The sequence below is a fragment of the Canis lupus genome, chromosome 18 (assembly GCF_003254725.2).
Source record: "Canis lupus dingo isolate Sandy chromosome 18, ASM325472v2, whole genome shotgun sequence".
NCBI lineage: Eukaryota > Metazoa > Chordata > Mammalia > Carnivora > Canidae > Canis > Canis lupus.
Genome location: NC_064260.1, coordinates 52,197,507 through 52,221,025, shown reverse-complemented (window position 1 = coordinate 52,221,025; position 23,519 = coordinate 52,197,507). Strand labels below are relative to the sequence as shown.

At 57.4% G+C, this 23,519-nt stretch overlaps 1 protein-coding gene across 1 annotated transcript; it reads right to left on the bottom strand.

Annotated features, from left to right (window-relative positions):
* ATG2A (autophagy related 2A) lies at positions 1-19,887 on the bottom strand. The gene is given in 42 exon segments (XM_025445953.3): positions 1-673; positions 753-905; positions 1,975-2,129; positions 2,279-2,400; positions 2,655-2,737; positions 2,949-3,021; positions 3,107-3,239; positions 3,330-3,414; positions 3,499-3,600; positions 3,797-4,003; positions 5,304-5,439; positions 5,701-5,909; positions 6,453-6,532; positions 6,535-6,663; positions 6,750-6,876; positions 7,013-7,183; positions 7,717-7,793; positions 8,006-8,076; positions 9,081-9,173; positions 9,255-9,361; positions 9,570-9,650; positions 9,754-9,953; positions 10,048-10,198; positions 10,876-11,036; positions 11,203-11,342; positions 11,448-11,590; positions 12,240-12,399; positions 12,523-12,619; positions 12,973-13,216; positions 13,321-13,479; positions 13,911-14,003; positions 14,100-14,244; positions 14,328-14,565; positions 15,087-15,227; positions 15,334-15,498; positions 15,587-15,683; positions 15,960-16,058; positions 16,197-16,332; positions 16,735-16,837; positions 16,992-17,144; positions 17,259-17,421; positions 19,601-19,887. Coding segments are annotated over 42 exon segments (5,790 nt in total). The 5' UTR covers positions 19,772-19,887; the 3' UTR covers positions 1-436.
* Positions 19,888-23,519: the final 3,632 nt, after the last annotated feature.

Genomic DNA, 23,519 nt, shown 5'->3' with positions numbered 1-23,519 from the left:
TGGCGGTGGGCACAGTTTATTCTACACTCCATGCAGACACTGACCCACACGCTCAAGGAGCTTAGAAATACATTGAACCACAGTGTCTGCCCCCCACCTCCCCCAGACACAGAGACACTTGGCTGAGTGGGGTTGGGGTCTGAGGGTCCAAAAGCCTCCGTCTGGGACAAGGCGGCAGTGTGGGCCCAGGTAGCAGTGGAGGCAGTGTCCTTTCTCCCCAGAAGAAAAGTGCAGAGATGGGGCCGAGGCCCTAGGCGGGGAGGCCTCATTCTCACAGCGATTGGCAGGGTAGGCCAGGCGGGGGCCTTCCAGGTCCTTCCCCTGAGGGCCCACCCGGCTGTAGGCCAAAGCTCTGGGGAGGCGCACGAGCCATGATGCCACTGGGGCTGGCTGGGCGAGGCGGGCAGCAGTGCCTTGGGTCCTGGGCGCCTGGTGCTCAGTCCTGGCCTTCATCCGAACGCCACTTGAGAGTGTGGTCCTTGTGTGCATCAGGAAGAATCTGATTTCGCATCCCCCCAAGTAGACTGGACGTGGCCTCCGTGGCCAGAATGAGGGGCTTCACCACGGTTGGGGGCAGCTGGCGGATCACACCCCCCACGGCGCCTGTAAGTCCCTTCTGCTCATGGCCCCGAGATGCCACATCACAGATGGTCTGAGCAGTGTCCAGGATGCCCTGTGGAAGTCGGAGGTCAGTGCAGGGGTTTGGGTGGGGAGGTGGGTGTGGGACTGGAAGGAGGGCAGGGCCTCATCACCTCTCGAACCGTGTCGTAGGCCTTCACCACACCCTCCCGGAGGTCAGCAGGCTGGTGGCCCTTTCGTAGCCTTCGCACAGAGCGCTTGTCCTGCAGGGAGCGGGGGATGGGCGCTGCTGGGGACAGGATGTCGTACACTGTCTCCGCGGTGGCCTGAGGGGACACAGAGGACACCAAATGAGGACAGCCAGTCTGGGCACACACACCCAGCCCCATGGCCCCCAAGCCAGCCCCAGACAGCCAGCCTGGGTGGCGGGGGGCGGGGGGCATCACACTTCTGCCTCCCCCACAGCTGTGTATTATGGTGCTACTCCTGGGGTCCTGGGGAGGCTTCCAGCACCCAGGTCAGGTGGAGTGCATGCCTCCTGAGGGGATTCTCCTAATATCCTCTGGACCCCAAGCCCTCCTTGTGTGGACCACATGTACACCCTTGTCCCATTTGTGTGGTGCCCCACGTGCAGCGTTCTTGAGACTGTGCCGTCTCCCCACCCTGTACCTGGTCTGGCCTTGCCAGCTCCAGAGGAAGCCCGGGCAGAGTGCCGGGTTCCCCTGGCTACCCCCTCTGAGTCTGATCTACTTCATGACTCTGGCGTCTCTGTTCCTTTTGCCCCCTCACTTCTCACCCAGCTGCCTCACCTAGCGGTGTCTCTGGGGGACTCTCTGGGGCCTGCTCATCCTTAGCCTCCTCTCTAAAGATCTTGCCTCCAGCCTGCAAGGGGGTGGGCTTGCAGATCCCAGAAAGCAGTGAGCTCCCCTTGCATCTGCACGCTCACCCTCCTCTGTCATGCCTGCCCCACGAGGGCCTGCCCATCCTAGCCCTTCTACTAGAGTTCATGAACCGCAGCTGCTTACAGGACAACTCCCTGGCCTCCTTGGGGATCTGTCTGGGCCTAGCAAAGTATGGGGCTTAAATGAGTGAGGGCCAGTCTGTGCCTCAGTTTTTTTGTCTGTAAACAGAGCCACAGCCCCCCTTCTCTCCTCTTTAAGAGGTGGCCATGAGCAGTCACCCAGTGGGCTGTAGAGCCTGGAGAGCACTTACCCTCCAAGGAGTTGCTGTGGGCCCCAGGCCAGTCACTGGGCCTCTCCTGTCCATGACTGTGTCTCATAAAAGTGAGACCGCGTACCCAGACTGTCCATCCTTAGTAGAGCTTTGAGAACAGATCAGGTGCTGTAGAGCAGACTCTCCTTGCCCTACTAGGCCTGGAACCAGATGCCCACTCACCTGGATAGCCTGCACCAGCCGGTTGCTGAGTTCCAGGGCAGCTGAAGCCGTGGATGAGCCAAAGGAGGCAGCCCCTCGCTGCAGCCCCCGCATGAGGCGCCCATCCTTTCTGTACTGCTCGATTGGCAGCCAAAGCAGGTCCCGGAACCCTTGGACTGCAGGAACAGGGAGTTCAGAGAAGCCCAAGGCTGTGCTGCCCACACCTACCCTGACTTAGGACCTTCTCCCTATTTCCAGGGCAGCCTCTAGGCTTCCCAAGAGTAAGAGCAATTTCCAGAGCCCCCAGAGCCAGCCAGCCACTCACAGAGCTGGACAACTGAGTGCATGGGGCCCACGCCCCCCAGCAGGCCAGGCAGCTGGTTCTTGCGGATATCCTGCAGCCACTCGTTGAGAGCATAGCCCAGCACCTTGTCCACACCCAGGAGTCTGGGAAGGAGAGGAGGGTACAGGGGCAGAGCCACACATTGAGGGGTCACAGGGCCAGGACCGGAGGCACCCCAACACTGTCCACAGTAGCCCCCCAGCCCAGTGTGAAGGATGATTGTGCCCACTTTATGGAGTGGAAACTGAGGCACCAGAGGAGTGTGGCCAAGGCCACACAACTGGTCAGGAATGCAGTAAAGGGAAGATAGGGAACCCTGAAGAGAGGCTAGGAATGCTGGAGGGCATGGAGGGCTCACCCGTGTCGGCAACAAAGCCGCTTCAGCTTCAGCTCGGAGCAGTTGAGCTGGGCTAGGCCGATGAGGAGGCCAGCGAAAGTGCCCTGGGGAAGGAGAAGGTAGGTATTTGGGGTTCACAATTCAGGACAGGGACTGGCCCAGCCCCGGCACCCAGGAGCCATTGGAGGCCGACTAGCAGCCACTACTGCCTGGATGCAAGCCCTAGCCTCCAAAAGACTAAGCCACACCTGGGCAGAATGGGGCCCCCCAAGAGGGATGGCACATGCAGCAACTCTGTTTGACAGCGCCACTTACCACCTGGTCCATGGTGACATGCTTGCCATGGTAATCCAACCAGATAGGTACTTCAGACGTGAAGCGGAACTCCCTGGAGGGGGAATTGGGGGAGGGGTCTTTTGGTCACTGACCCAGCCCCCTGCAGCCTGGGCAAAGACCCCAGTCTTCAGCCCTACCTGAAGTAGATAGGCTGCTGCTCAGCAGAGGAGCTGTGTCTACCGCCTGCGGCTTCCCGGGAGCCAGTCATCTCTGTGTCCTCGAGCTGGCCTTCCTGGAGGCTTCTGGGCTGGACCCGGGTCTCAGGGCGAGCTAGGGTGGGGGGACATAGATGGAGGATGGGTCCAGGGATGGCTGGGAGGCGGGAGGCCTGGGCCTTCCCTTCCCAGCTCAGCCCCTCACCCTCAGCGGACGTCTCTGCCGAGACCATAGGATTGATGCCAGCCACCAAGCTGGTGAAGAAGTCCTTGAGGAAGAAAAGGGCGTCCTACAGGAGAAGGTGCAGGTCAGGTTCAGAGGCCCAGAGGCAGTGGGGCTCACTGTAGGCTCTGCTTCCACCTGGCCTACTCACCTGGTCCACGTTGAGCCGCAGGGGCATCAGAGAGACACGGAGACAGCACTCGGGCCCACCCAGGTTGGTTGTGGGGGCCACGTGCAGTGCTTTGATGGTGAGCTGGGGGCAGAGGGCAAGCTCTGGGTAGCTGCTGGGCCTCAGCCCTGCCCTACCCTGTGCCCAGCTGGTGTTGCATCTGCATACACTGTTCCCCCAGCTGGGCCTGCCTGAGCCCCAGCATTCTCCCAGCATCCCCAAACCACCTGCTATGTGCACACATGGCCCTGCCCAGGTGGGCAGTGGGGGCAGCCGGTACCATGTTGGAGTGCGCGCGACGTGGCATCCGCTCGCTCGTGTGTAGGTACAGGAACTTGTTGATTTGGGAGGAGGCGAGCCGGTCTCGGACCTCAAGCTCTTGCACGATGAACACCTGACGGGACAGCGGCCGCTCCTCCAATTCCTGGCCCGGGGCTGCAGGGCCTGTGGCTGGCTCCACTGGGTACACCTCATGCTGGAAGCTCACCTGCGGGTTGGATGGAGGCCTAAGCCAGATAGGCAGGGCCCTGTCTCTCCCAGCCACACCTCAGCCCCCCACCTGGTTGCCTCCCCATGGTTGTCCCATATGCATTTCAAACTCTACTTGGCATACTGAACTCTTGACCTCCCTGCATCTACTTGCTCCCATTCCCTTCCTGTCACTTAAGAGGCACCATCTGCCTGTCACCAAGCACCAACACCGCCCTCCAGCCTCTCCATCACCAAGGCCATCTGGCTTGGTTCCTCGGCACATTTCTCCAATCCCTCTACACTTGTGTCATCTCCACTGCTGCCACCTGGTCTGAGGGCTGCTGTCCCCTCTTCCCCTGCATGGCCTCCCTGCTTGGGTCCCTCAGGCCCTTTTCCACACACCCAGAGGGATCTTCATAAAGCACATGCCCACCCACCTTGCACCTTGCAAACACCTCCCCCTGGCCTGGTGAGGCCCAGCCTCTCCCTCCAAAGCCCATCCTCCACCTTGCTTCTGACCTGCCAGCCCCACTGGCCTGTCTTCTGCTCCTTAAACAGGCCAAGGCCTTTCTCATCTTCAGAACTTTGCCCTGGCCTCCCCTCTCTCCCACACCCAGTGCTGGCTCCCCTGCCCAGTGGGCTGCAGAGAGCCCCAGTTTTCTTGGCACAACAGCCCTGTGTGCTTGAGGAGAGGACCCACATGGACTCACTCCCAGTCAGCAGCACCTCTGCCTGCAGCAGCACCTCTGCCTGCACCATCTCAGGTCGACCCGGTAGCCCACCCAACCTGTGGTTCTTCCCTATCCGCATTCTCCAGAATCTGACTGCTGTCACTGGCTCTGCAGCTACCAGCCTGCTGACTGCATCTCACTCCAGGAAAATCCAAAACCGTCCCGTGGTCTGCAGGGCTGTATGCGGCCTAGTTCCCAGGGGCCTCGACTGCCCTCCTCCTGCCCCCTTCCTCAGATCTTTGTACCAACGACATCTTTTCAAGACTTTCCTGATCCTCCCCAGCTCCCCTTCCCCAAGCATTTATTGCATTCCACACAGCATAGATCTGTGGCTCCCTTCACTACCGCACGAGTGACAGGAAGGCAGGGCTTCTGTCCGCTTTGCTCAATGCTATGTCTAACATCTACAACAGCACCTAGTGCGCAGCACAGCAGCCACTCTGCAAACACTACTTGTAACTTGGTGCATGACTAGGGACCGTGAGGTAAGTTGTCACGGTGAAGTGCTGGCTGGGTGCCAGGGATGGGATAGCCTGCCCTGTCCCCCACCCAGGTGGCTTTCTGCACGCTGAGCCCCCAGCTCACCTTGCTGAGCTGGATCTCCATGAGGACTTGGTGTTGCCTCCCACTGCCCCCCTGTGTACGCCAAGAGTTCTGGGGCCGGTTGGGGCCAGAGCAGCGAGAAGGAGAGCCCTTAGGGCCCATGAAGCTGCCTCTTGCCCTGGAAAGAGGGACAGGGGACAAGGTGACTCGGGGGAACCCCCTTCACCTCAGAGTAGACCCTTCTACCTGAGGCAGGAAACCCTCTCCAGCCTCAGCTGTGGGAGGTGGGTGGGGAAGAGAAAGAACGGAGGCCACTGAGGCAAGGATCCTGCTCAAGGTTATCAGTGGCTGAAGTCAGAGCTGGACCTTGGGCTGCGTCCCATATCCCAGGTGGGTGGGCCCCCTTGCCATAGCTGCCACCTGCACCCGTCCTACTCACCTGTGGCCAGGGTGGGGCCCAAAGTCTCGGCCCCCATAGAGGTGCCAGACAAGGGAGACCTCACGTAGCACCACACGGCTGCTAGGCACGGGGAAGTGGGCAGGCGCCCGTAGCAGGTCTGTGCTGCCCAGGGGCCGTGAGAAGTACCCATCCTGCACGATGATGGGGCCTGGATGCAGCTGTGTCACCACGGGCTCCCCATCTCGGGGCTGTAGGCAGGAGGCCAAGTGAACACATGTGCATAGATACTTTTCCCAGTCTAGGCCCAATTTCTTCCCCATCCTCACACTTCCCTTCCTGTTTCTTACAAAAGATGAGTCTCCTGCCCGCTCCCTCCCCCGAACTTATATCACAGTGCTCTGTCCAGGGGGGACCAAAGTGCCCCTTGCTCTCGCCAGCCCTATCTCCCTGGGTCTTGCTTGCATGTGACATTTCATTGGCTCCTGGAGGCCAGCAGGTCATCACCCCTGCAGTCAAATAATTCTTCTCCCGCTCCTGCTAACCACCCTGCTCCTCCCTCTCCTTCCCCTTGATGTCCTTCCCTTTGTCCTGGATGCCATTCTTTCTCTCTTCCTCTGAAAATCAACTTGCTCCTTCAAAGCCCAGAGTCAGAGAGACCCACCCCACCCCCAAACTCTGCCACAGACCCAGGTGCACCTGCTCCTCTAACAGCAGGAGCTCTAGAAGGGGCATAGAAAGGAGCCACCCTCTCCCACCACTCTGTGGCCCTGCCCAGCCTGCCCCCCACACACCGGGATGCCCAGGCCAGGAGCATCAAGGATGCAGAACTCGTCACTGTCCAGAGTGTCTCCATCTCCCTCTTCCTTTTCACCTTCTTGGCCTCTGAGCAGGACCCCAAGCTGCCAGCAGGGGTCACAGCAGGGGCCAAGTGGGGCTGGGCCCCAGTCCGTTCCCCTGGGAATAGATAGACTGACACGGGCGAGGCCTGAGTGAGAGGGTCACCTGTGGAGAGAGATGTCAGTTTTGGGGGGATGTCTGATTTGGGTGCCTGATTGTGTCCCCTGGCCCCAAAGCACGCCCCACCCTACCTGAAGGCTGGGTCAGCTCCCGCAAGCTGCGCTCAGTGTCCAAGAGGGCATCGGCCAGGTCCCGCTGGTTGATGAGGGCTGTCTCCACTGGAGGGCAGGAGGGCAGGGAGGCAGGGCTCTCAGAGAGCTGGGCCAAGCAGAGGAGGAGTGATGAGTGAGTCACAGGAGGAAGGGGTGCCTCTCCCCCAAAGCCAGGCCCCTGGGGGCTGAGGCAGAGGAGTGGGCCTGGCAGAGTTCTAGCAGCCTGTAGGGCCAGGCCTCACCTGTACTTTCTGGCCGGCGATCTCTGTGGGGCTGGGGGGCCGGGGAGGGGGGTGTAGGTCGCCCTCACTCATTATGTACTGGAGCAGGTTGACCAGCAGGGCGCAGGAGTCTGCACAGCTGTGCACGTGTACCACGTTGTTGGAGCAACGCAGCTCGAACAGCGGCTGGCTCTGGGTGGCAGGGGTGGGGCGCCATCAGCTCAGGCTCTATCCACGCCACACATACGTAGGACCTGGCCAGGTCTTCCCCAGGCTGCTCAGCCTGCTGCCCAACAAACCCACTGAATTATGGAGCAAACTGAGTCCAGAGGGTGAAAGGGACTTCGTCCAGAGTCACTCAAGGAAGCAGGAGTGCACTCCCCGTGTGAAAGTGTTCAAGTGCCCAGTCCTTTATTGCTCACCTCAGCCTGGCCAGGTGGAGCCTACTATCTTTATTTTACAAAGGAGGAAGCAGGTCCCGCAAAGGCTATCTGACTCCCTAGGCCCTGCTTTCGCCCTCTAGTGGTGGGGTTCATATTATGGGACACCCAGGGTAGGCCGGGCCCTTTCCAGGAGGGCCACTAACCAGAGCCCAGCACAAAGGGCAGGTAGTGACTGTAACCTAAGCCCAGGCCCAGGGAGCAGAAGGGAGGAGAGTGCAAGGGGAAAGGCTCCCTCGGCCCTTGGCTCTGCTCTGGCTCCAGGGGATTCTGGGCAACACTCACCAATTTGCCCTCGGTGCTCCCCTTCCAGGTTTTAATCACAAGCTCCAGAAGGTCAACATCCAAGACACAGACGTAATCTGAGCAGGAAGCAAGAGAAGTTCCAACTGCTTCTTCACACCCAGCCCCTGGCCCACCACCAGAGGGGAGAATCTGGGCTTTATCTGAGTATAGCCCTTGTGTGCGTGCACAAATGTGTGGGTGCAGCTAGGTGAGGACACCTGGCTGCTCTGAGTGTGGCCGGGGGCTGTGTACCCTCAGAGGGAGGGAGCCCAGTCCAGGCCCTGCCCACCTCGCTGCAGATCCGGGGTCTCCACCTCACACTTGTCGGACAGGTATAAGGCTGAGTCGTCGAGGATGAACCTGGTGGGGAACAGGGCTGAGAAGGGCCCAGGAGCCACTGCAGGCTGCAGCTCCATGGGAGCCAGAAGGGTGGGGCTCCTAGAGACAGGCAGAGGGGAAGCCACAAGGGGTCCCGAGCCCACAGGAAACTAGCGCTGGGTCCTCTCTGGCCTTAGTGTTCTTGTCTGTACACTGGGGAGACTGGTCCTATCTCCTGTGCTGCAGGCCCAAAACAGTGCATGCTCGCTTAGGTCAGAAGGCAGGTAGTGCTCTCCAAGTACTTCCCGCTTCTCTACCTCATCCAGGCCTCACAGTGGCCCCAGGAGGCAAGTGTCCTGCTTCCCTGCTACAGCATTCATTGTTCTTTCAAATTAGGTCCTTATTCTAATGGCAACACAACACAAGCTCCTTTAAGACATTTTAAAATAAAAAAGAAATAATCTCTTATCGTATTCCCTAATCTCAAATTCTGAGAAAAGCATCATATATATTTTCTTCAACTTTTCTGTGAAGCCACAGACATATATACAAATAAACCCTTATAAATCTTTAAGAAAACAACGCCCCATAGAACTTTGTATCTTAGATTCTTCAGGATGTGTTGCATTACTGCATTTCCCATATTTTTCAATGTCACTCTTTGACTTGACTTTAATCATTGGGTAAGCCATGTTTACTGACTCAAGTTGTCATTTGGGGGCATTTAGACTGTTTATAAATTTTAAATTATACTACAAAGTCATCGCATTCCACCTGTTTTCCTTGTACCCTTAGAACAAGTACCTCCGTGAGACATCAGGTTAGAGAGCACCAGCGCTTTGAAGGCTCTGATGCACAGGCACAACTGTCATCCAGGAAGGTGAAAGCAATTCCCATTCCTGAGAGAGGGATCATCACCCAAGTGTACAGAGGGCTCAGAGACCAGCCTGAGGACACACAGCATGTAGGTGGGACCCTGGGGGAGTAGCAGCTGCAGCTCAGCTTGAGGGGGAATGGAAATTGTGCCGGGTGAGGGGGGTACATACCTGAGTAGGAAGGTGGAGGTGTCCATGATGATGTTGCTGGAGAGGGTGAAGGTCTCAGCGGTGACAAGGACACGCACAGGGAGGTAGAGGGGCCTGAGGGGTACACATGCACCAGGGCAGGCTCCTTACACATGAGAGCCTGCCCCTCTCTCTTAGCCCACCTAGCCTGGGTACCTGTAGTCCACGGCGCAGGAGAACAGGTGAGTGTGTAGGACGGTAATGACGGTTGGGGGCAGGTAGCCCAGCACTGGGTCATCGAGCACATCTAAGAACTCCAACAGCTTTGGGGGCCACGACAGGAGGGGCAGTGAGGATCAGGGGCCTCCTCTTTCCTCTAACCCCTGCCCCCACCACAGCATGCCCCCCCCACCTGCTACGCACCCCTTTCTCAGGGGCTTCACTTGGAAGTCAGCTCTGGCCCAGCCCAGGTCCCTCACACTGGCCTCCCCCCAGCTCAGAGACCTGCCTGCCCACACCACTTATGCTCACCTGGGAGTGCCAACTCTGTTCTGGCAGAGCCATGAAGTGGCGCAGGGTGGCTCTGTGGAGCCTCAGTGTCACGAGGAACTCCTGGAGGTGGGGCATAGTCAGCATAGTGGGGCCCAGCCTACCAGGCACCAGGGAGGCAGTTGCCCCAGCCAAGCGGGTAGATCAGAAGCAGACACTGCTGTACCTTGACATTCTTGTGGGGGTCCAGATGGATGCGCACAGCAGTGGATAGCATGTGGGGACCCCGGCCCTGGCCCTTGTGGCCTGAGGCTCCCCGTTCAGTCACCCCTTCCTCTGATGGGTAGATGGTTGGGGCCAGCTGGGCCGGAGGAGCAAAGCTGGGCAGCTCCAGGTGACTGGGCAGCAGGTAGTCATCCACAGCCGCTGGGGAGGCAGCTGGTGAGCCCCCTGCTGAGCTGGCTTATTGTCCCCTCCACCCAGGGCCCATATCCCTCCTTCAAGCCCCCTCCCCTCACACCTCGGTGGTAGAGCTTTGCCTTCTCTGCTTCTAGGCAGAAGTAGCCAAGTCCCGGCTGGCCTCGGTACTGGGAGACGCTGAAGATGGTGCCTTGCTCCACATCCAACACTAGTTCCCCGTGTGAAGTCTCTAGCCGCCTCCCAAGCTCATCCTGTGGAAAGAGGATGTGGCGTGGCCTCACCAGAGCACACAGCAGCCCCCACTCCCTCAGAGGGGCTGTCTCCTGGAGCCCTGGCCCGACTAGGACCAGCTCTAGCTCTATCAGGACTCCACTGAAGGCCTAGGACAGCACTTGTCTCTCTCTCTTTTTTTTCTTAGAGAGGGAGAGGATGAGGGACAGAAGGAGAGATAGAGAATCTTTTTTGTGGGGGAGAGAGAGAATCTTAAGCAGGCTCCATATGCAGTGTGGAGGCTGATGTGGGGCTTGATCTCATGACCCTGAGATGACCGGAGCTGAAATCAAGAGTCAGACAGACCCTTAACTGGCTGAGCCACCCAGGCGCCCCATCACTTGTCTCTTTTGCCAGAAGGGAAGTCATCCCTGCTTTATCTGCCATCCAGCACGAGACAGTGCCCATCTGGATCCCTAGCATTGCGCCTTACACACAACAGGTACTAATGGGGTGAGATGGATCGTTGGAGTGGCATGTGTGGGTCCGTGGGTGGTGGGTGGGTGCTGCTGGCCAAACAGACCACTCTCAGTCACACTGGGGCTTCTTTTCTTCCCAGTTTCCCAAATTGGAGCTGTTCATACTGGTCTTGCTCTCCTGCAGTGGTGGGTGGGGGGCACTGCAGTCAGTGGGGCTCACCTCCCCAGGCTGCCCTCACCTTGGTCTCACAGAAGGCTGTGATCCGACCCTTCAGCACTGTTACCAATGTAGAGACGGTACTCTGGGAGCGAGGACTTGGGGACTCAGGGGCAGGGGGCTGGGGAGCGCCTGACGTCCCTACTGAGAAGAAGTGGGCATCCTCCTCATCCGAGTCTGAGTCTGGGGTGAGATGGAAGGAGTGGAAGTGGGAAGGAGACCTGAGAGGGCTGCCCCAGCCCTGCCCAGCACCAGGGGGGGCTGCCCAACCCTGCTCCCTGCTGCCCCAGCCCTGCCCAGCTCTGGGGGGTGGTGGTGCTTGGGACCCCTGCTGGGGCAGCCTTCCTACCCAGCTTGAAGGCTGACTTGCACATCTTGAAGTTGTCGTGCCAGAAGCCTGAGGGGCCTGGGAAGGCAGGGGGGTGAGCAGCGGGGTCAGGGGCGGGAAGCAGATCCGCAGGCTCCCACATGAGCAGGTCGTTGTTGATCCTGGGACAGATAGACGGCAGCAGTGAGGGTGGCCTGGCCCAGCACAGGCAGATGGACAGCAGCAGTGAGGAGGCCTGCCTTCCCCCTACCCGCCCGAGGCATCACCTGTTATAGAGGCTCTCATAGACCTCCTTGCTGGGCAGGAAGATGTGGGTGCTGGGCAGGACCACTTCCAGGCTGCAGCGGGACAGGGCCAGAGCCCGGCTCTGGAAGGTCCTCATCTCCTCAGGGTCTCCAGGAATCACCATCTAGACAGGGGAGCAGGGAAAGGCATCTGAGAGACGTCAGGGTCTGCTGCTGGCTCAGGAATCAGACCCTGGTCTACATCCTGACTTCCTATCATTTATTCATTCACAGGAACCTCTCTCTGCTGGGATATGTGACGGCCAGCTCATGTGAAGCGCTGATCACGTGCCAAACCTGCTATGAGAGTCTCACATATTTTAAACTCCTTTATCCTCATGATAAGCCTATGATGCAGGTCATTGTATCCACTTTCAAGACAAGGAAACTCATTTGTGTCTAATTCTCTGAGATTAGACCACTTCTAAGAGGATGAAACCACTGAATAGAAGAGCCTGGATTCAAACCCAGACCATTTGCCCCAGAGGCCAGGTCCTTAACTGTCTCTCACTCAAACCTCTTCACCTTCAGAGAAGGTGATGTTCAAATGTACACAGCCAATAGATGGGGTTCTGATCTTCCCAACCAGGGACCTGTGCCTCCTGGGGCTGACCCTCACCAGTGTCCTCACCCCCCAAGCCCCACGAGCTGGGGTGCTTTTGATTCTCCATTGGTCTAAGATGATGGAAGAGATGAAACTCTTGCTGGTGCCCCAGGTGGTCCTGTCCTCCTGTCCCACAGCTACCAAGTGGCTCCCCTGGTTCAGGGCCTCACCTCCTCCGTCTCGTACATTGTCCTCTTGGAGGAGAAGGGTGAGGGCTCAGGTTCCCGCAGCTCACATGGACTCTCAGCCGACAGCTCCAGCTCCTCTCCCTTCTCAGGGGCCACTTCCCACTGTGCGCTGCTGAGCTGGGGGTTCAGGGTCACCACTACCCTGCCAGGGCACAGGCCTGTCACTGGCCTGCAAGGCCCCCTTAGCCCCTGATCCCACCTCAGTGCCACTCTCAGTAGCAAAGTGCTCCTCTCCTGTCTGTCCCTTCTAGAGCCCCCCACTTACTGGGGCAGGAAGTATTTGCGCCCAGGGCTCTTGGGATCCAGGGCTTTGGAGACCCGCAGGCAGGGGATGGGTGGCTTCTCTCCATCTTCATAGGTACCTGGGAGGATAAGGAGGAATGGGGTGTTGTCACTGCTGCTTTTCCCCATTTCTTCCCCAGTGTCAGATGGGGTTAGTAGGGGCCTGGAACCTCCCTTGTGGTGACTGTCCTTATCGCTTACAGGCCTGTGCCCTCGCTCACACTCACAATCTGTAGCAGTCCAGCGATAAAGGGTCCACTCTGATCATTCTCAGACAAGCCTGGAGACAGGCAATGCTGGCTCCTCACAGAGCTGGTGAGGGTTGGGCCAGAGTCTGTCCTAACTGCGACTCAGTCCCTTCTGTAACCCTGAGCCCACCTCTCCCAGAGGCCTGGGGCCCTGTCCTGGGTATTGTTCCCTGGGGAGCTCTCACCATGTAGGTCGGAGCAGGAAAGTTCCAGGCGGGTGGGGATCGGGGGACCAGGACCACTGTTCAACTCTGACCGGAACTGGGGCTCACTCAGCTCCAACCGTAGCTGCTCGGTCCGCACAGCCCGGCCTGCCCAGGGGTCCCGCTCCGGCCGCAGATCAGCAATGGGGAAGCGCAGCTGCAGTGTGGCCCGGGGTGCTGACAGCCGCACCACTGTCTGCTGCTCAGCAGCTGGTGCGGCTTCTGTCTGTGAGAGGATGGTGGTCATCAGAGCCGCTGCCAGGGGCCTCACCACCGTGGCTGTGAGCCAGAGGGGCCATGCCAGATCGCTGTCCCAGCTGGGTATCTTACCAGGAGGCCGGCAGGTGGCTCAGGAGGGGATATGGTAGCCAGACGCAGCAGGGCAGCAAGCCGGTCCAGGGCCCCCAGCTCCACGTCTGCCTGGAAATCAGCTAGGTCTAGGGCCAGTTCTGAGTGGCAATGGCAGGCAGCTGGGCGCCGGGCTCGGCTCTGGGGGCGAAGGTGTTCAGGTCAGTGAGGGCTGTGGTGGGGGGGTCAGAGAGGGTAGGATGGGAAGGGACCCCCCCCCTTTGAGCAAAAACAGAACACATAGTCCTCTGTGGTGATGGGAAGGGAAATTTGAACAGGGGATTGGGAAATCTTCACCACATTGTCTGAGAAAGATGACCATGTTTATTTAATAAAAGCCACCTAATATTTGGAAACTGGCAAGGATTTGCCAAGATGAGCCAGGGAAGAGACCACCAGGCCAAGAGGATGCCTTATGTAGGGCCCAGACTGGGAGGTATGCTCTACCTGGAGCATAGGCAAAGGGGGAAGGAGGTAGGAACAGGGAGGTACCAGCAGAGGCCAAGACGTGGGGAGGGGTGAATGTACCACGGGAAACAGCCAAAGGTCAGGCATAGGAGGGGGTGGATTACCCTGGACATCCTGCGTAGAGTCTGTGTATGACACAGGTGGGCACAGGGCCGAGCTGAGGCCTGGGAACCTAGGCTGCTGGGGAAGCTCAGGATCTGGGATGGGATACAGGAGGCAAAAGTCAGGTTGAGCCTCCACACCCACTTGTACCTGCAGGCCTTGCCACATACACACTCGCCCTCAGCCCTCACCTCTGTGTACTCAGGCTCTGAGGTACCCCTGGGCCACAGGCACTCCAGCACCTCGAGCTGACCAAAGTGCACTTGTGTGCTGGTAGTCCTCCGGCCCCGGCCTGTCCGCAGCTCCCAGGATAGCTGCACAGCTGTGCCCGTTAGTCTGCAAGGAAGAAGCTGGGCATCAGAGGTTGGGCTTGTGGGGCTGAGGGAGTCTCTCCTTGGGCCCCTGCCTTGGGCTTGTACCGGACATGGCTACAGGGACAGGCCCTCTGGAAGCGTGGTCGGAGATGGTGGAAGTCACGGGAGCCGAAGGGCCCATCCTTGGTGGCATCAAACTCCGAAAAAAAGTGGGTGGTGAGGTCAGGTGGTCCAGAAGATGGGGCAGTCGTCTGAAGCAAAGTCAGGGTCATGCCCCCCAAGGTCATCTTCACCAGCGAGTCAGGGCGCAGGGTGTCCGGGAGGGGCGTGGGGGCCATCTTGCCTGAGAGGACAGAGGTTTCACCAGGGACTTCCCAGAGCTCATGAGTACCCCAGATATTGGGCTGGGGGCTGGGAGAAGCCCTGGCCCAGATGGACTATGTGACTCTGGCATGGGGCGTGGCTGGTCAGGGGTGATGCAGAGCCTCGTTATGCCAGATACTGAGCCTAGGCTCAATTCCACTCTCTCAGGGAGCTGGAAGAATTAGGGGTGATAAAGCACTCAGGCCAGCACTTGACATACATAATCTCGCGATAAACATCGGCCAAAAACATATAGCCTAGCAAGGTCAGATCTTATGCCCTTTTTATGGAAGGAGAAACTGAGTCTCTAAGAATTTAAGTGCACGGCCCAGGATCACTGACTTTGAAACCCAGCCTCTACCCATCAGGTTCCCCAAGCGTCCCAAGGGAACCAAGTCACCACAGTGATCCTCAAAGCATCGATGGAGGCCTCCTGCATGTGCATGCCATCACGTGGGCACTGAGGCCTCTTCCAGCTCTTCTTGCCCTGGGAGCACTCACCAGTTGGGTGGGCATGAGCAGACAGCCGGCGGGGGGCCATGTCGCTGTGCACAGAGGATCCTAGGTCTACATCCGAGAGCGAGAGCTCAGAGAGGGCTGAGGCCACACTGCTCGTGAGACCCACCATGGAGAAGAAGAGGTCTGTGGGCCAGGGCAAGGGAGGTCAGGGAAAGCTGTACTTGGCCCCCATGACTCCTGCACCCAGGCTAGCTGCCCAGTCAACTGCCAGGTCTGGCCCCACACCCACCAGTGTTGTCCGGGTTGACAAGAGGATTGGTAAGGGGTTCTGAGCTGAGGGGCTCAGCCACAGCCCCTGCCTGCAGCTGCTGGTTCAGGTCCTGCTCAATCAGCCACAGGTCTTCAGCACCTAGTGGGCGGCTCTTGTTCAGCTTGCCAACCAGGCCCTCTGGGTCTATGGAGGAGGACACTTCTTTGTGTCAGACCAGCTTGGGTGGCCCCTCCCTAGCCATCCCATCCCCTGCAGCATCCAGAGGCCTCACCTGCAAGGCTCATGGCACTGAGCAGTTCTTGAAGCTGCTGGAGCTGCTGAGGGGTCAGGAGCAGATGCAGGGAGCCCAGCTGTCCAGCCACCTCCAGCTGGAGATAAAAGGGACCAGGGGGCAACAATGCGGCCTTCTGAGAGCCACCACCCACCTGCCCTCACCTCCTCGGGATGCCAGTTCCCAGGCTAAGCTCTGTCACTAACTAGTTGTGTGACCCTGGCCAAAACTTGTCCACTGAGCTTGGTTCTCTATTGCCAAGAAGTCAGTAATCTCCTCCACACAATGACCCTGCTTTGTAGTGGGGATCACCACTGCTGAGGACTTTCTGAAACGGGGCATACTGCCTCCTCCACAGGAGCTGGGGACCCACCTTTGGGCCTGGGAAGGCTTCATTCTGCTTCAATTTCACTGTCAACTCCATATACCCTGAGCAGCTGCCGATCTGCAAGGGGGGCTTCGGGGGCTCTTCCTGAAGGCAAGAGGATACAGGAGGGAAAGGGTTGAGAAGATGAGGTCACAGATGGTCAGAAGGGATGGGGTGCAGTGGGGCAGACAGGAGAGAAGACAGGGATTAGGAGAAAGAAACTAGGGATCAGAGTCAGCCCACCTGTGGGGGGAGCTCCTCAAAGTGCAGGCGGACTCCTGCCAGCTGCAGCAGCTTGTGCAGAAAGGCAGGAGGCTGGTGCACGTCCACTGGAGGTGCCTGGCTTGGGTCCCGCACTGCCTCATCACAGTACTCCAGTCTGGGGAGTGTAGGATCAGCCCTTACCCCAGCCACCCCAGGCTGGAGCCCCTCTCCCTATGCAGCATTGTGTTCTAGGGGTCTGGGGTCAGAGGGTCTGGCCAGCAGAGCTGCCCCACCATAGCCAGGCCATCCTGGACCCCCATGGCCAGCCCTTGCTCTTCAGACCCTCAGTGTGTAACCTGATCCTTGGGGCCGCAACAATTCGGCCCCTGGACTCCATTTCCACAATATGGTCTCTCTACCACCATAGCCACTATCACCCAGGCCCACCCAAGATTTGCCCTGTTACTTCCCAGGAGCCTGAGCAGGGGTAAGGGGCAGGGGCAAGGCCAACACCATTCAGCAGTCCCTCATTCCCCTTCCTCTTCATACTAGCCCACCCCGCCTGGCATGCTCCTACCTCTGTACATGGATTTCTACTGCCACGCCATGCTCCCCATCACCCGACGAGTGCTCTACCCTCACGACAGTGTCCAGGAAGGTCACCTTGATCCTTCGCAGCACTAAGTGGTAAAAGGGGTCTCAGGCCAGGTGGAACAGCAGGGGGCAGGCAGAGTTTCCCCATTGGGGCAGCAGTGTGGCCATCCTGTTGTCTGGGGCCCGTCTTGTGGGCAACGGAGGTATAGAGAGCAGGGTAGCCACTAGAGGCCCACTTACCTGTCTCAATGGTCTGAGCAAACATTTCCAGTCCCTCCAGGGGCTGTGGTGGCTCAGAGGGCTCAGGCAGCCCGTCCCGAAGGCACTCCTGAGCCAGCTGTAGGCTGGTGGTCATGCATGAGGCCCAGGTCTGCGAGTCGGCAGCCCCTGGCCCTGCGAGTAGGAAGAGGGTCTCAGGAGAGGCAGGTCTAGTCAGCAACTGAGTCCCCAGTCCTACTCCTACCACTTGCTCCCCAACCCCCAACCCCAGCCTTGCCCTGCCCTCACCTGGGCCTTGGCGAGGTTGCAGGGTGAGCTGGAGGCCTGACACGTGCACGGTGCAGTGGTCGGTGAGCAGCGCAGCCCAGGGCACGGCCACCTCGATAGAGCCCACGAAGCCTTCCACCAGCTCTAAGGGTGATTCTATGGACTCCAGCACTTCGTTCACAGACTGGGAGCAGGGAAGGGACAGATCCGGCTTAGGGAAACTCCAAATGTGGCTGTCTCCTTGGCGGCCGCACTTTTTGGTCTGCTCTGACCTTGGAGAACTCCCTCGTTCTCCCTGCCCCTCCCCATGCTACCTGAGTGCTACCATTGCTCTAATTGATTCCTACTCTTGGTCTACCCAAACGTGTTCCATCCTTAATGCCAGAGAAGGGGGGAGCTGAAGGATGAAAAAGAAGGAGCCAAGCGGAGAGGATGGAAGTGGCATGACCCAGGCATGGGAACAGCACGTGGCAAGGCCCAGCAGGGTGTGGCAGCACCCATGTCCTCTCTGGGCAAATATGGAGTTCAAGGGGAGTGTACAGGAGAGGCTGGCAGAGGGCTCAGCTGAGAGGGGGGACCCCCTCCCACCAACTCCAAACACTTGATATAGCTGTGCCTCTCTGAGGTACAAGGCTGAGAGCCGCAGGTTACAAATGGGGAAAGAGCACCAGCACCATCCAGGAAGCTCCTTGAAGGCAGGAGCCCACCTGCCTGCTCTGTGTGATCCCAGGTGCTGTGTGGTATCACCCAGAATAGTTCCCAGTAAATTCTTGTTAGAACCAAGAATAAACAGACACATGGCAGAACCAGAAGGCTTGCAGAGAGCAAGTTGAAACTCCTTACCCAGAGGTCGCTAGATGGGAACTGAGGCCTAGACAGAAGAAACCAGTTTAATGGTTCAGTGTAACTGTGAGACAGACCTCTCTTCTTACCCCATCCCAGGATCCCCAGGCACTCGGCTTCTTCTGGGGTCTTCAAGACAAGACCTGCAGGGTGAGCAGCTGGGGGAGGGGCTGGCTATGGGGAAAGTACCTGCTTTCCACCAGGGATAACTCCTCCCTGGAGGCCAGCCCGAAGGAACGCAGCCTAGCTAGGAGCCATTTCAATCCCCACCAAGAGGGCAGGGCAGGGCAGGGTAGGGCAGGGAGTGTTTCCTGGGACTGGAAGTAGAAAGAGGCAGCCTAGAGGTCTTGGCCATTTCTTTCAGGCCAGCCTCAAAGTCAGAGATCAGAAAAGGCCTCTACTAGGATTCCTAGACAAGAGGCTCTCAGCAAGTGTCCCCACCTCTGGGCTTGGATGTCTCCCCCTGTACCCCTATGTTTGGGGTAGTCCTCAGGAAGTCCTGGCCTACCCCTAAAGCTTAGCTCTTCCCGCCCCAGACTGCATTTAGGCCAAGCACTCTGTCTGCCCAGCCAGAAAACTGAGAAGCCCCTGACCCCATGCCCACCCCTGCTGCTCTGGAGTGGGGGGCTGACCCAGTGCCAGCTCGGGGCTGGGGCCTCTAACCGGTGACTCCTTTGCAACTTCCCAGTTTGGCTGAGTTGTGAGCCACTGCCCCTCACTGCCCTCACTGCCCCTCACTGCCCCCAGCCTCAGGCTTCTTCTGATCCAGACCTTATTCCTCCCAGCTTCCTCAGCATCTCGCTTGGCCTCCTCCCTGCCTGAAGCTAAACCTCTCCAACTTTCCTCACAGTCCTCCAAGCAGGTAGAGACAGGATTCCCAAGCCCCTCCCCAAACACCACCGGGTCCATCCCACTCTCCCAAAAGCAGGAAGTAGGCAGCTGCAGCAGTCACACGAGGTGTTGATCAACACGGGCGGGCGCTGCTGACGCGGGTTGTTGACATCCACGTCCGGAGGTGAACCCCACCCACTTGGCCCAGGATCGGAGGGTCAGGAGGTCAGGGCACCTTTCCCACAGGTGCTCTCAGCAGGCCTCCGGACCCCCTACCAGCCTTGCCCGCCTGGCTAGCTGCAAGGCCCCAACTGTGTCCCTGCCCTGGCCTGGTCCTATCAGGGCCCCCAAATTCCTCCTCTTCCTCTTCACCTTCTCCTTAGCCCCTGAGGACCACACTTCTCAACTCAGGCCCCAAACTCGATGTGCTCGTTCTGGCATTCTCCACACAAGTGACAGCCCCCTCCCCAGCCTCAGTTTCTCCTGCCGTGAAGTGGAGGCAAGGACCCCCTTCCCACCCAGCTCTGGCTCTGAAGCCAATCAGTCGCCTGGGAAGGGCCTGACTCCCACGGCCTCTCCACACCCTCCGCCTGGTCTCCCCAGCCCGACCCCTTGGCCGGGGTCCTCAGGCCTCTGCGCGCTACGCGGCCCCCCCCCCCCCCGCCCCGGTCCCAGGCCTGGTTCCTCACCCAGATCTCCAGGTGGATATCCCGCAGGGCAACGCTGCCCTTGTACAAATCGAGGCTGAGCTGGTCCAGGCTGAGGTGCTCCTGGAAGAAGTGCCCCAAGTAGTGGTGCAGCAAGTAGCGGCACACCCGCTCTTTGACACAGTTCGACCATGGCCACAGCCATCGTGACATCTCGGAGACCGCCGGGCCCAGACCGCCTCCGCGCGCCGCCCGCCGGCGAGCCCCGTCCGGCTTCGCTGTTCAACAGAGCCCCCGGCTGTCCCCGCCGCTTCCCTCAGCGCCAGGCCGCGCCCCCGGACCCTCAGCCACGCCCCCCACGCTCCCTGCCATTCGCCATGGTAAAGGGCGAGGCCTACTGATTGGCCGCGGGGGGCGGAGTCTTCGAGCATGAAAAAGGGACTGGGCTCGGTGCACGATAAAGTGCTCCCGAGGTTGATTTACGCCTGCGCAGAAGTCCTGTGTGGGAGGACCTTTAGCCTCCCCGCGGAGGGGCTCTGGGAGGCTGGGACTGGAGGTGCCCGCCCCGCCGAGGAACGCGCAGGTGCCGGCGCGGCCGACGACTTGGGGAGATTTAAAGGGACAGTGTCCCACCGAACTTAAGAGGCAGCTTCCCGGAGGAAGAGACTCCGAGAGCTCCGGCGCGTCGTAGAAACAATTAAGTGAGTAAGCATTTGCATTTTGCGAGACACTTTACCATCTTTTATCTCATTCGGTTCTCATAACCCTCTAAGGTGGCGATTTTACAGTTAAGAAAAACATCTTACAAGTAAGAAAACAAATTTATCACGGTTGCGGTAAGTCCATCACCAGGGAAGTCTTTTTTTCACCATCCCTCACCTGGAAGTGCTGATCAGGAGATTTACCCACCCCACCCCACCCTTTCTCCCTGCATTTGGTCAGCCCTCCAGCTTCTCTCTGAAAAAAAAAAATAAAAAATAAAAAATAAAAAAGTTTTTCTTATCTCTAACCTAAAATTAATAACGAATGGATTCCAAATCCCTTATGCAGGGGTCTGTTACTTTTGTACAACTTTTTTTTTACATTTTAAAGTAGTTTTTTGGGATCCCTGGATGGCGCAGCGGTTTGGCACCTGCCTTTGGCCCAGGGCGCGATCCTGGAGTCCCGGGATCGAATCCCACGTCGGGCTCCCGGTGCATGGGGCCTGCTTCTCCCTCTGCCTGTGTCTCTGCCTCTCTCTCTCTGTGACTATCACAAATAAATAAATAAATACCTTTAAAAAAATTAAAGTAGTTTTTTTTAAAAAAAAATCAAAAGAATAAGACTTCCTGACACAAAATGTTATGAAATTCACATGTGAGTATCGATAAAGTTTTGGTGGAACACAGCCACAGTCAATTGAGTACTGTCTTGGGCTGCTTTCGTGTTACAGTAGCAGAATTGAGCACTTGGCAGGGGAAGAGAGAGACTGCAAAGCTTCAAATAATTACCTTCTGGGGATCCCTGGGTGGCGCAGCGGTTTGGCGCCTGCCTTTGGCCCAGGGCGCGATCCTGGAGACCCGGGATTGAATCCCACATCGGGCTCCTGGTGCATGGGGCCTGCTTCTCCCTCTGCCTGTGTCTCTGCCTCTCTGTGTGACTATCATAAATAAAAAAAATAATTATTTTCTGGCTATTTACAGAAAGTTTGCTAACTCCTGCTCAACGGGGTTGGTCACCCAAGCCCTCTTGCATCATGGGTGACTTAAAGGATACCCACAGGTAAAGGTAAAATAATCCTATTTTAGCCTTACTAAGGAGGTGGCCTCTACTGCAGTCTACTGCCAAAAGCCAGTCTGAAGCAAGGGCAACCATCCTGGCCTGAGGGGCAGGAACCTGGATTCCTGTCTTCTGTGGCCTCAGGCAAGTCACTGTTCCTCTGGGAGCCATCCCCTGTAACCTAGGGTTGGGTTAGTAGGTGGTACACTTCTTTACCTGGAGGGCGCTAAGGAACAGCCTCAAAGAATTTCGTGAAGCACTGGGAAGGAAGTTTCCCTAAAAGGAGGCAGGCTAATAGGAAAATACCCGTGGAATGAACTGAGAGATCAGCTTCTCCCCATGACAGGCCAGGGGCAGTGTTGTGTTCATCACATGTTTATTAAAGTGATAGACACCATGAATTGAGCCTGTGTGATGTCCTGGGCCATAGGCTTGTCACTTTATTTATTTATTTATTTATTTATTTATTTATTTATTTTTAATTTTTATTTATTTATGATAGTCACAGAGAGAGAAATAGAGAGAGGCAGAGACATAGGCAGAGGGAGAAGCAGGCTCCATGCACCGGGAGCCCGACGTGGGATTCGATCCCAGGTCTCCAGGATCGCGCCCTGGGCCAAAGGCAGGCGCCAAACCGCTGCGCCACCCAGGGATCCCGGCTTGTCACTTTATAGGCATATTACTTCACCACACCTTTGGAGGGAGGTACTACCAACATCCCCATTTTACAGGACAGGAAAACTGAGGCTGTGTGTCCAAGAGCCTAGGGAGCAAGTGAACGAACAAGCATCACTTCTCCCAAAGGCAGTAGGAATGGAAGAGTGTATTCTGGAGTCTAGGAAAAGTTGTCCTGATGTCCAGACTAAGAGACGCAGTCATTCCCCTGCTGTGAAAACAGGGTGCATTATGCATAAAAGTTGGGAATACAGAGCCATTCCCAATATCCAGGCCCCCAATCTGGGGTAGCTGCTTCTTGGGTCAGCTTCCCTCCAGTGAGGCTGTACTCATATCTGTGACATACCACTGTGTCTGCATCACAGTAGAGGAATAAATAGGACTCGGGAGCACAAAAGTGTCACTGCGTCCCTCAATGCACCATGGGATCCACCAAAGACCAATTCCAAAGACGTAGTCACTCCACAACCTGGCCCGGAGCCTTGGAGCAGGAGCTGAATGGAAGAATAAAAATACAGAGGAAAGAAGACGGTATACTCTTGGGAGGGAAGGTGGTGTGGGGGCCCCACAGGGGTATTTCTGGTATGAAGGCTCAGGCTATGGTTCCATTCCAAAGAGAGAAAAGGGGGAGGGTCAGGCTTTGTGGAGTTCCTTGGGGGCCTCTCCTTATTAGATTAGGTAGAAACTAATCAGGCAAACCAGGGGCTGTAGGCCTCAAGGGTCCTGAGGGGGCAGGGGCTGTCCCTTTCCCAGAGATAGCCCTCCCAGAAGTTCCTCTGGGAATTCCTTCAGTGGCATCTGGATAGGTGTGGAAGGGATCATGGAAGATGGCCTGGGGGCTGTGGTTTTTTACTTGGTCCATGGTGGAGGGCCTGGGTTTTGCATTTTGTCTAAATTGTGGCAAAATACAAATAACAAATTTTACCATCTTATGCATTTCTTTTCTTTTTTTTTTTTTTTTTAAAGATTTTATTTGGGATCCCTGGGTGGCGCAGCGGTTTGGCGCCTGCCTTTGGCCCAGGGCGCAGCGCGATCCTGGAGACCCGGGATCGGATCCCACATCGGGCTCCAGGTGCATGAAGCCTGCTTCTCCCTCTGCCTATGTCTCTGCCTCTCTCTCTCTCTCTCTGTGACTGTCATAAAAAAATAAATAGATAAATAAATAAAAGATTTTATTTATTTATTTATTTGTGAGAGACACACACACACAGAGAGAGGCAGTGACACAGGCAGAGGGAGAAGCAGGCTCCTGCATGGAATATGGAAGCCTGACATGGGACTCGATCCTAGGTCTCCAGGATTACACCCTGGGCTGAAGGTGGTGCTAAACCACTGAGCCACCCGGGCTGCCCATCTTAAGCATTTCAAAGTGTACAATTCAGTAGTGTTAAGGATATTCACATTGTTGGGCAACCAATTTCGAGAATTTTTTCTTTCATCTTGCAAAACCGAAACTCTGTACTCATCAAACAACAATGCCAGAATGGGTGAACTGTATAGTAAGTGAATGACATCTCAATAATGATGA